This window comes from Nestor notabilis, unplaced genomic scaffold (assembly GCF_000696875.1).
Source record: "Nestor notabilis isolate BGI_N333 unplaced genomic scaffold, ASM69687v1 scaffold2292, whole genome shotgun sequence".
Lineage (NCBI taxonomy): Eukaryota > Metazoa > Chordata > Aves > Psittaciformes > Psittacidae > Nestor > Nestor notabilis.
In genome coordinates, this window is record NW_009918599.1 from 79,048 (window position 1) to 91,672 (window position 12,625).

General features: G+C 42.0%; 1 protein-coding gene across 1 annotated transcript in view; it reads left to right on the top strand.

The window, feature by feature from the left end:
* Positions 1-12,625, top strand: part of ARHGAP22 (Rho GTPase activating protein 22) — a 39,492-nt gene that overhangs the window by 18,973 nt on the left and 7,894 nt on the right. The window contains exons 2-5 of the mRNA XM_010009774.1: positions 1,975-2,182; positions 6,052-6,184; positions 10,780-10,853; positions 12,393-12,514. Of these exons, the coding sequence (XP_010008076.1) occupies positions 1,975-2,182; positions 6,052-6,184; positions 10,780-10,853; positions 12,393-12,514 (537 nt within the window). The remainder of the gene's footprint in view (positions 1-1,974; positions 2,183-6,051; positions 6,185-10,779; positions 10,854-12,392; positions 12,515-12,625) is intronic.

The window sequence follows — 12,625 nt, forward strand, 5'->3', positions numbered from 1 at the left end:
TGGAAAACCTCGGACAATGCTGAGCCTCACCTACCAAGCACTTCTGCTGTGCGTGATCATGACAGCAGGGATTACATGATGAGATTACAAAGCGACCTGTGCAAAAGCAGGAAGAGATTCCTTGTCCTAGAACGTGACTTCAGAGACACCCATCTCGGTGAAAATTCCAAGAGATCAGAAACAAGAACTAGTAAAACATTGACTCTTCAAGAAAACCAATATTTACAGTCATAAAGATAAGTCACTCCCATGCCCCAGGGCATACCCTCTTGCCAGAATAAGGAGGGAATTTCCTCCGAGACTCTTCTTGGCCCTCCAGCAATGATACTGTAATGCGGTTGTTTAGGCTGGGGTGCAAGGAAGGTTTCTGTCTTCTAATGTATAACAAACTGGAGGGAAAGGAAATTGGACTTTAGGATATTTCTTGTACATTTCATTTAAGAAGCTGAAACTGACAGTGAAAGATCTGTTTCCATGACAATTCAGCAGGGTTGGACTGAATATAGAAAACAGGTATTGTTTGATATGCTATCTCCCATGAAGGACAGTGAATGGTGGTTAGGAAACTTTCTGCCAGGGGTTATCATTCTCCCATGGGTATAGCACTAAAATAAAAATAGAAAATGTGGTTACTATAGGGAAAGTAAGTAGAGCCTTAAGAAAGGACTAAATCCCCTGGCCTGGTATAAGCATATGCATGCATCCATTAAACACTGTTTCTGGCTATTGGTTGTGAACACAGTGTAACTCCAATATTGCATGCTGCTTTGGGTTTATTTTCCCCTCAGACCTGCAGGATTGAGTGCTGAATGTGTGATCTAAACATCTTTGATGTCAGGAAAGCCTCCTGTTGCTTTGAGAAATCTTTGAATAGAATATTGTACCTGCTATGGTCTGGTTTCATCTGAAGTTGAGTAGATTCTGTGATTCTCTAATTTACTGAATTCTTATTACCAGAATATTATTAACTTGGATGCTATCCTCCCTGACCCCACGATATGTTGTAGGGTGCTAGAATTAGGCTTTCATAACACAACACAGTGGCTGTCCCTTTAGATGGAGCAGTCTCCTAGAGACTAAACTAAAAACTCTGGGTCTTACATCCGGAGCCCCTTCTATGTTGCTGAAAAGATCTGGTGCTAATAGTAGCTTTCAGCAGCTAGTATTGACCAGGAACTCCAGTGTCCCCAAAGAGAGAGATAGCGCTTCATACTTGGTGATATATGTCTCCAGCAGATCTGACTTAAAAGAATTGCCTGTGCTAGTCTGCTTTTAGAGTACCTGCTGCTTCTGATATTTTCAAGGTGCAGGAAGTACAGCACCATGTTTTAGTAGGAATTTTGCATGCATTTTACTCCATTTCAATTTTTATTCAGGGATTTTTATTAAAGGAAAAGAAATAGAAATGCAAAGCTTGCAGGATGGTGGGGGATTTTCACTATAGCCAGTTTTAATGTTGACAGCTGTATTCTGTCATGTTAACAGTCCCTTGCTAGTGGGATTGCTACCTGTTGGGATGGGCAGCTGCAAACTGTTGAAGGGCAACTGTGTGACAGCTAAGAGGTGGGTGAATGAGGAAAAGATTTGTGTCCCATAATGTTAATCTAGCCTTTGTTTTGGCATTCTTGGGACAGAAGATGCAATGGAAGCATAACTACTTAATCCAGATTTTGCAATTCTGCATATTTATACGTTATGCATAAACATAATCTTAACCCCCCCTTTCTTGCGTATAGTGAGAGATAAACTGGCTTAGGGCAGAGGATAGCTTGAAGCATGCTTAAGTAGGAAAAAGCCCCACTCAGCATACAATTCTTGGGTTTAAAAATAACTTTATTCTTCTGGGTGTTAGAAACTGGACCTTCTCATGGGTTCACCCCCTTCATGTGAAAGTTTCCCTCACTGTATGCCCTGATCCATAGCTCAAGCAGAGTTTAAGCTGACACACAGATGTGTCCTGCTCTCTGTTGGCAGGGATCTTTGGACAGCGATTGGAGGACACTGTGCAGTACGAGAAGAAGTATGGCCAGCGCTTGGCCCCACTCCTGGTGGAACAGTGTGTGGATTTTATTCGGGAGAGAGGTCTTACAGAGGAGGGGCTCTTTCGGATGCCTGGCCAAGCCAACCTTGTCAAAGACCTGCAGGATTCTTTTGATTGTGGAGAGAAGCCCCTTTTTGACAGGTGAGTTGATACCACCAAATTTAGGCTGAGTTGTCTGTGGCATGTAAAATCTGGCAGGAATGGTCTTGCAGTGGTTTATCTAGTTTACATGTTCTTTCCATGCTATCGTTCCCTTCATTTAAAGTGCTGCTGGGCCTTTTTCCTGCATGGTGTTGGATGTAGAGGCCTTCATTTCAGCTAAATGTTTGAGCAGAGGGAGAAATTGGCACCGTTAAGCTAGACAGTGGGCAGATCCACTGTGTTTGCAGCAATGTCTTGACTCTTCCCCTTCCTTTGTCACAAGGATTCAGAATAGGCACCAGCATCTTGCACATCTTCGCTGGCTGTGATGTGTGCAATGTATGGAATTGGTCAGCATGTCATAACAAAGCACTTTCTGACCCCAGAAGAATTCTTGGCCAACATAATATTTTTTTCATCCACAGTTTTAGCAGTTGAGATGAAACATTTATTTCAAAACAGTAAATATCTTTTGATTTTCTGCAAAACTTGAGTCAGACGTTTCTGAAATAAAAAGGGCAATTTTGCATTTTTCTTCCCAGTATAAAATGTTGACATAGTCACTCCTTGCCTGGTACAAAGACATGCTAGCTGCCTTCTTGTCCTGCTGACTATGCCAGCATCAGCGAACAGCAGGGCCAGCTGCCTTACAGAGCAAGGTGAGCCAGGAGCCACGTGTGGGAACAAGGCTGGCAGAGTCAGTGACACAGTCCAGTGATCACCTGGCAAGTCCATAGTGATGAGGCAGCTCCAAGGTGAGGCTGGGTAATGCAGCTGTGAGTCAGAGTCCAGATCAACGGGGTCTGTAGCCGGACACAGACATGGCTGTGAGGCAGTGGGGAGTTATAGCTCAGACACAGGATAAACAATAGAGGCTCAGTTTAGTATTGGCTCCCATGAGAAGAGTGTCAGCCCCAGCTTGGAGCACTCCCATCCAAGGTCAGCAAGGGAAGGGGGGCAGCTCTCAGCTGTGCTATGTCTGTGTTGGCCCTGAGCCCAGGCAGTCAATTCATCGGGAGGGATGGATGCTCTCAGGGCCCTTGCAGCCAAATCCTGTCCATAACTGTAGCATTTCCTTCCCTCTCTCATATGTACATGCTACCCAGAGGGAAGGTCAGCTTTGTGCTAACCTGAAGAGTGCTTTGAGAAATGGGCCTTGACCCTGACAAAGACTTTGAACTCCAAGGATATTTGGATCCAAGGCCATTTTATGTATCTGGCCCAATCTCTATCACAGGTCCACAAGTATGATCAGATTTGGGATCTTGACTTAGAGACTTGGCTCCATTTCTTGCTGGAAGTCACTAGCACCACTTTCCCATGTGATACAGGCAGCATGTGGTGTATTGCCAGGACATTAACCTAGGGGATCACTTCCCCTGGACTTACAGCCAGTCTTGATATTGCCAATAGCATCCCTGCCTACTGCTGCAGGAAGAGGAAGCAGCCTCCTACATGGGAAGCAGTGTTTTGGTGTTTGGTCTCATCCTGGGAGGAGTATCCTTAGAGTTTATTGGGAACATTCTTCTAATTCTTCCCTCCCCTCAACTTCCCAGACCACCCATCCTCCTTTCTTTGATTCTTAACCACAGTCAGCATTTGCTCCCTAAATAGAAGTGTCAAATATTTGGAGATATTTTCATGAAAAAATAACGTTTGAAATAATCAAATTGTCTCACTTCATCTTTTCTTAAACAAAATCTCTGTATTTTTAGCTGAATGCCTGGGTGTTCTAGTTTAGAATTGGAATTATTTTAACTCGTGGAAGTGAACAAAGTTATTTTGGAAAACACTTGTATTATGGAACAGGAGTATCTACAGAAGGAATTAATTAGGAATGACAGTTTCACTTTCATCTTTAGTCTAATTAGTCTAATCCATACTAACTTTATTGTCATGAAGATAAGCCAAGCCTGCCCCCAGCATTTTTGAAGCAGGAAGCACCTTTATTTCCATAGGCATTTGCACTAGCTAACTAGATCAGTGCTAAGTCTCACCTTCAAAAGAGGCAGTAAAGTTCTCCCTGAAGGAATGCCTGCCTTTTGGGTAGTTGATTCGAAATGTGATAACCGAAGGTTCAGTACAGAATTACAGGAGACAAGCTGAGTCCCCTGGTCGTTGCCTTTTGCTCTTCCCACCATATCCTCTGTAAATTGTAGGCCCAGGTCTCTGGTCTTTGATATGGATTGTCACAGATAAGGGGAGAAGCAGTTCTACCCCAGCTAAGTGAAATGTTTTTCCTGCATAATTTTCTATAGGCAGCGGCAAGTATTTTCTACAAGTGTGAAATCCATTGGCTTGTTTCCAAATCAGGTGCAGTGAAAGGAATATCTTCTTATTTTCCTGGTTGCAGCCAGTGCTTGTAGCTGTCTCTTGTATCTAGAGTGATCTTCCAAATGCTAGAACCTGCCTGCCCCGTAGTGGATCAGATCTCTTCGATGACTGATAATTAAAATACTTATTTTTAAAAGGCTTGCTTTTCCAATGTGACTTTTAAATGCGCATGTATATTCTTACGAAAGGCCAGTTGTTGCTGTTTTGGAAGCACCTACAGCAGTCATCATCTTTTGCGCTTCCACACTGCTGCAAGTTTGGCTGGATTTCACATGGTTTTGTGGACGAACCAGTAACTGCAGGCAGCAGACCTGAAACTGTAGTCTGGGCTTTTCTTCTGGATAACAGTCATATCCACCATCCATGCCCGAAACTCTACAATAAAAAAGAAAAAAGAGTAAGGGCGATGACCTCATCTGTACAGCATTAATAATCAACTGAAGAAAACAGCTATGTGAAACTGTGGTATTCCCAGATGCGATGGGGCTGTTTAGCAGGAATAGCATTATCAAGATTAGTAGCAAGTGGTAGCGGCTAGCAGTTTTTCTAGTGTAATTTTTCCTGTTTTGTTTTAGCTCTGTGCTCCAAAAATGCTTAAAAACATACTAAGCAGAAGAGAGGTGAGGATTTGAAGCTCTTGATCCACAGTTACTGATATGTTTTTCTTAGGGTTCTTAGAAGACTGTCAGGACAATGGTGGGTAGGGGAGAGCTGGTGACAGAATTTGTCTAGCTTTCCAACAGTCAAAACCTTCAAGGTGGTCATCTGCAAAGATTAATAAAGTTGTACATCAGGAGATTTTGAATCAGAGAGTGATCTTGTCATACATCAAAAGCTGGATATGAAACTGAAAGGGAAGAACATCTTCATCATAGGATCTGACAACTCAACCCCAACTTAAAGGGGAGAGAAGAGGAAAAAGAAGTTCTTGGAGTGGGAAAGAAAAGAAAAGCTTGATATCCCAGCATAACAAATGGGCTAGGAAATGCCAGATGCTTTAGCCTAGCAGCTGTGCCACATGGCAATAGAGAGGCTGGAGGAAGCACAGATTCCCCCATTTTTTTCTGAATGATTGTCGGGGATGTTTGAGAGCCTGGCCTATCAGACTCAGGTGGGTGCTGACTGGGAAGAGTATCAGGCAGGAGTGATCAGTGAGAGGATCAGAAGTTACGTTTGATTGCACGAGGATGCAGAGCTCTACTGTCAGTGCCATGTGATTGCTGTGCATGTGCCTGGACTGTATTGTCCCGATTCCTGATCCACATTGGCTGAGGAGCCACAGCATCACCCTACCTTAAGCAGTATCATGGGTATATCTGTTCCTCTGCCTGTATTTCCTGAGGTGCATTTATATCTTGACAAAATGGGAGATTTCCCTTGTTCCTGCTTAGTACAAGCGTGTGGCAAAACAGCTTCTTTCCTTGTGCTTCCTTTCTCCCTGTCCCTGTGAGAGATCTTGATGCACCCCCAGAGGCAGTCAGTAAGCTTTGGGCTGGTGTGTGTTTCTAAATTTCCTTCCCTCCTCTCTATTGCAGCAACACTGATGTTCACACTGTGGCGTCCCTCCTGAAGCTTTACCTTCGAGAGCTGCCAGAGCCTGTCATCCCCTTTGCCAAATATGAAGACTTTCTTTCTTGCGGACAGCTACTCTCAAAAGATGAGGGAGAGGTCAGTGATTCTTCTAATCTGCTTCCTTCTACCTCAGAGGTGGTTCCCCAGACTCAATGTAGTACAGCTTTTTTTCTCATCACTGTTCAGTCCTGATTTAAATCAGTGAAGTTCCTGGAATGTTCCTCTGAGTTTTCCTGAAGCCATGAATTGGGCATTAGTATCACAGGCTCCTGCTTCAAGCAGGAGCTTTATTGAAGTCGGTCTTGTAGCCTGGTGGTTTAAAAAATAATCTGCAACAGTTGCAGGGTGGGAGATTTGGGCTCCTTTCCAAGCCTTGCTGTTGACTCATCAACAAGCTGTATGAAGTCACTTCTTTTTTCTGCATTTTTAGTTTCATATATCATAACAGCTTCCCAAAGTTTTGGTGGATGAGATGTTGATCAGTGCAATGGTCTTTCTATTTCTTAGAGGAAAGGCACTATGAAAGGACAGGCTATGATATTATCCCAAAATGGGGGGAAATATGCTATGAATATTTTTCCAGAACCACCTTCTGATGTTTGGTCTTTGGTTTCCAGGCAAGGAAAGAGGCTGACAGAAACCTCCAAGTCTGTGGCAATCATGGAAATTTTGATTCAGTGCCTGGGAGGAGCAGGATAATTTACAATATGATTGATTGATCTGTTTCATCCATATTGTTCCCCTTGTGGTGATGTCTGAGGTCTTTGCTTACTGCAAAGGCACGTTGGATCTGGTCTAATGCAGGTGGAACTGTGCCACCTTCTAAACCAGAAATTTAAAGAAGCTCTGATTGCTGCTAGTGTCAGCTAAAGAAGCAAAGGCCTGAGGACTTGCAAGTTGCAGTCTACAGTTCTATCCCTTTTCTGTGTGTGGCTTCAAAAGCATGCTCACATCTTTGTCTCTGGTGGGGGTTGTAAAAACTTCTTTACTGTGAAAGCACAGGGTTCACCTTCATTTTGAGTGGCAGAAGACTCTGAGAAGATTCAATCGTTCTTGATGCCCATAGGAAGATGGTTGTTTTGCATGCATCAAATGTAGCATACCTGATAATATCATTTTTTTATGGATAAAAGACAAGTTTGCTTCTATCTGTACTCACATGATGTATCCTGTAGCCAACTTTGAGAAAGCAAATTTCTGGGTATGACAGCATATTGCCATGTATGTTGTGGATATGCATTTGTGCCCTGGACACAGCCACATCAGTGTGCCAGTGCACTAGTAGAGCTGTCTTTTAATGGGTACAGGTATGCGACTACTAGCTCCAAAACTTGTTTGTTTTCTTCCTTATCCTCAGGCAACTCTGCAGGGTGCTATGTTACAGACAGCACAATGGTTGATTTCACAAGAAACAGCAGCATTTCTAAGGCAGTGGAGCTGGTTGCATTTGGTCTTAAGATGTGCAGACTGGGAAGTTTTGGATCCATTAAGCACTATTGCACAAGAGTAGAGACACTGCCAAGTTGGGCAAACGTAATTGTACATCACTGCTCAGCTTATTAACTACGTAGTTGCCTGATTTTGCCTGCACAGGCTGCAGCAGTTTGGGAAGCAATATCTCTGTTGGTTTTGTGGGAGCAAGGCCAGACTCGGATGACTCCTAGTGCAGTATTCTCTTTGGATTAGAAAGGCAATGTGGATAGCCAAAATGAAAGCTTACAAAATACAGTATTGTTAATAGCACAAAGTTGTCTTGCTAGACTGCTGTGAACATAAGCATTTATATTTATTTATTTTGTCAGGAAAATCTGGAACCTCAAAAAGGGCTGTTTACTTTTTCAGAAAGAAAGGTGAAGAGGTAGTACGTGCACCAAGGGTGGAGAGGTAGTACGTGCCCAGCAGCATGCGGAGCAGAACGTAGCACAAAGTATACCCAGTCTGTAGGGCCTGACTCGCCTCCCACATGGAAAATCCCACTGCTCAAAGATGTGGTTTCACTGAAACCATAGTTCTTTAGCATGAAATGATAAGCAGGAAATTTCAAAATTAAAAACTTCATTTTGAAAAAGTATTTGGAAACAAAATGTAATGTTACCGGTTTAATTTGAAGTGTTTTGTTTTCATTTTTCACTTGGAATTTTTGAGCAAGAGTTTTGGACTCAAAATACCATTTTCTCTAGTTTTATATACCCACACACCTCTCTCCCCCAATACAAACAGAATTACTGGAGGCAAAAGAGCTGTTCAGATAAAATTGCTGGCACCTCATGCTGCTACATTGTGACCATAGATAGGAATTATTGTGATGTTACCTTGGCGTAATCTCCATCTGCAGCACAAAATACAACAGCACTGCCCTAAACGCTCAATTTTTCATTCAGATTGCTGTTCATCTTCATTCTGCACCCTACTAATATCCAGTGTTGGAATGCAAAGAGTAATATATCAGAGACCTTTGGCTGTGCTTGAGGCCTCCAGGTATCTCAGTACGAGTGCAGCATTAAAAAAGATTTTGTTCTAATTCCAACTGGTTGGGAGGGAGGGATTGAAAATTAAAAACAATTTTAGAGTAAGACAAATGAAAGATCTTCACATCTCTAAAAACTCATTTGAGTCTGAGCTGACTTCACTACTGCCTGTACTCTGGAGATAAACACAACAGTTCAGTGGGCTAAGCACGTGGTTCTGAAGTTTTAAAGAGGGGTCTGAATTTGAGCGAACATCTAAAATGTTGCTATCCCAGCTAGAAGCAACTAATTGCTGCTGAGCTGTTACGCACATTACAAAACCCTTGGTTTTGGGATCACTCCTTGGAAAGCATGCATCTGTGGTAAACTGGACATGCAGCATTTTCAGCAGGGGTAAGAGTTATTACTGCAAAATACCAGGCTGAATTACAGTGCAGTGGCTCTGTTGCTCGCTAGGCTGCAGCCATAAGCATCATCGGTGCTATTTATTACTAATGCAGCAGATTCTAGCTTGCATTTTCCTTTACTCTTTCACTGGGGTGTTACTAAGCTCAGCCTTCTGCCGTCTATTGGTGGGTACCAACCTGTGGAGACCAGATAAAGGCTGCAGCAGGAGAGAAAGCTTTTTTTTGACCTGGCAAGTATTCATACCTTGGCAAATATGAAGATACTCTCTGTGTAATAGCATTTATTAACCTGTGTAATAGCACATTTGTGATTCCTCATGATAGAGCGCGGATGATAAATTTTTAGAACTTTTTTTTTTCTTCTAGGTAACATCTTGTACCTTTAGCTCATGATCCCAGCTGTTCACAACTGCTTGCACTGTCTGTTCCAAAGACCCTCTTGCATCCAATTAAGCCATGCTATTTTAATTTAAAGCACTTGAAATACAGTGCCAAATACCATCCCTATTTCTGTATTTGAAATAAATTGGGTTACAGAGCAAAATTCAAGAAGGAATTAGGTCCATTAGCTCACCTATTTATAGTTCAAACTTCTCACTTGAAAGCTGGATGACCTGAACAACTGACCTTAACTTTCACATCCATAGCAACAGTCCTTGATTCAAGTTTTCTGAAGTTTAAAAAAGAGGATTGAGATTTTCAAAGTGGTCTTTTGTTGGTGTGTCTCCATTGCTGTCACAGCTAAACCAGCATAATTTTTAAGCTAAGGAATTAAAAAAGACCTACTGCTTTTAAGAATATTTTTAAAGCTGCTTTTTTATTATTATTATTTATTTATTTACTAGAGGACCTTTTTTTTGTGCTGGGACATACAGAATAAAAAAGTGTCTCTAAGTTCAGGACGTTAAGGGTAGAGGTGGTGCTCTCTGGATCTTTCGGACTTGTCTGGACCAGAGAAATCAGGAAGATCTTTCAAGAGGCTGTCCAACAGAATTCCCTCCCTAAGAGTCCTTGGAAATTGAGGAAAGTTTTAAAGGACTGTCCAACTGCACTTCTTTGGGTTGGAACCAGCTGCTTCTGAAATTTCTCTACTGTTGGTTAGCAACCTTCTATCTTTAGTTAGCAGCTTCGCTCTTCCCAATTGTGCTTGGGTATCTATTTTCCCACAAAAGGCAACTGCAGCACTGACAGGAACAAGCAAATGATGCTTGGGATGTGGAAGGACAATAGCCTTCTGAGTCAGAGGTTTTCATTAGATGATTTCAGTAGCTTCAGGGTTTTAAGTCATTCCTCCATCAGATGTCTCATCTTACACTTTGATGCAGAGACAGAAATTTTATGAGGAAATGTGTCACAACTCAGAATGACAGCAAATGGAAGTAAGTTATTAAAAAGGAGGTAGTTGAACTGGAAAGTCGTTTAGCTTTATTAAGAAAAAACTCTCCTCTCCTCGGGTGAGCATTACTGCAATGTATTTGTACTACACTCAATGCCTCAAAGTTTCAAATAGGCCAGGTGCTGAAAAGGCACATTTGCTGGTACATTTATACCAATGTCAGTGGGCAAACTGTGAAAACTAGCAGGCCTCACTAATGGAAGGCTTCTACATCAACCATTAAAGTTGACAGGAGGATTTCCACTGATTTTGAGAACCAAATCAGGTTCTGGACAACGCACTGGATGACACCTCTTTTAAGGCAAAGCCTCATTGTTGTTTTGAATTTAGAAAGAGGACTTTGCAGTACTGAAGGAAAGTTATGTATGCTTTGCATCATTTACGTTAATAGCTCTCCTCCTTGTTTTTCCTGTCCCTCAGGGTACCCAAGAACTGGTTAAACAGGTGAAGAATTTGCCCCAAGCCAACTACAACCTCCTCAAATACATATGCAAGTAAGTGAAATTAATTAGCATTTAGAAAAGTCACTAAGTTTCGTGAGGCTGGTCTTAGATGCAAATAATTTACTCTGAAAGTATGAATATTCGAGCATCACTTTACATGTAAGTTACTGCTCCTATAAAACATGTGCAATGTGCCTGAAGGAAGCTCTTGTTTTATCCAAGAACATCAACCAGGCAATTTGCTGTCACCCACAGCAAAGGTACTAATGTGTTATTTATTTCAGAAGCACTTAGAGACTGGTAAAGAAAGGGATTTTTTCCGGGTACCACACACTTGGAAGATTTATGACACAAGTTGAGTATCAGATGCAGTTTTAATAGCCAGCCTGGCCTCAGCTCTGTTTTGGAAGGGGGGTTGGGAATGGCTTCCTCTTGGAGTACCAGGGACTCTGCAGCCTTGTCTCTTCCCATCTCTTTGCTGACTCTCCCAGTTTTGCAAGGAGGGCTGGAATGTCTTTTGGGAGCTGGAACTGACTGTTACCCTATATACAATGTAGTGAACTTTGTTGTATTTTAGTCTCTGAGGTAGTTAGTCTCTTTATGAACAGTGGGATTTACACATCTGAAGCAGGCAGTAGACCCAAACGCTGACGTGAAGCGCATGACTTATTCAAGAGATGTCAAGCCCTTCCCAAGTGTACAGACAGATAGCATTTCTGAAATGTATTTTTGAATGCTTTAAAAATTAATTTTGCTTTACTATAGAAGCACATAGTAATTTGCTTTAATAACTGAGCACCTCAAAACACAGCTGAAACAGGGGAATACAGTGATGCATGTTTCTAAGTGAAGAACTGAGGAAAGGAAAGGCAAGTAGAATTTGCTTCTGACTCAGTGGAGAAAAATGAGGATTCTTAGGTCTCAGCACAGTGTCTAACACAGGGCAAAGCTGCAAAACTAAGGAGAGTGCCTAGAAAAGCCACTGCTGCCAGTAGAAGCATTCAAGTAGTGCAGAATGACAAGGAAGCTTTTTCCCTGCCAAAACCCATCCAATCATCCAGAAATTATCAATAAATTAAGAAACAGAGTACAGACAGAGTGAGAATCCACTTCTGAGGCCACTGAGTCCTATTTTCTGCTGTCGTAGGCTTGCATGTCATAAAGTAATTTTTACAACTTGACTTATTATGTATGCATTCACAAGAAGTATTTGGGCTACCCCTTTATCTGTATTTTATTTGATTCAAGCCATAAAGCTCTTTCCACAGGCTTTTAGTTCAAGGACAAAGATACGACTGAAATGTCTTTTTACTACTGTCATATCTGGAATGAAAACTTGGCAGAAGCCAGTCTGTGTGATTGGAGAATTCCTATAAAAATGTGAAAATCTATTGTTTAATACCCAGCACTGTGCATACACTGAAGTTATTACTGAGTATCTACGTTGCATTAGTCCCTAGAAGCATTTCAGGTACCAGGTTTCCATAAGCACAGGACAAAACTGTCCTTGCTTCAGGATGTCTACAATCTGAGAAGTGACTTACTTATTATTCCTCTCCTCCTTTGATTTTTCTGGGGGGGCTTTTCAAGGTTCCTTGATGAAGTTCAGGCTCACTCCAGCATTAACAAGATGAGTGTACAGAACCTGGCTACAGTATTTGGACCAAATATATTAAGGCCCAAAATGGAAGATCCGGTGACCATGATGGAAGGTAGGTACTACTCTTATGAGACAACAGAACACCTGTGTTTTGGAGCTGTGAGAGTGTGCTGAAAGTCATACATTCATTGGTAGCTGTATCACTTTACTGCGCAGTCAGCAG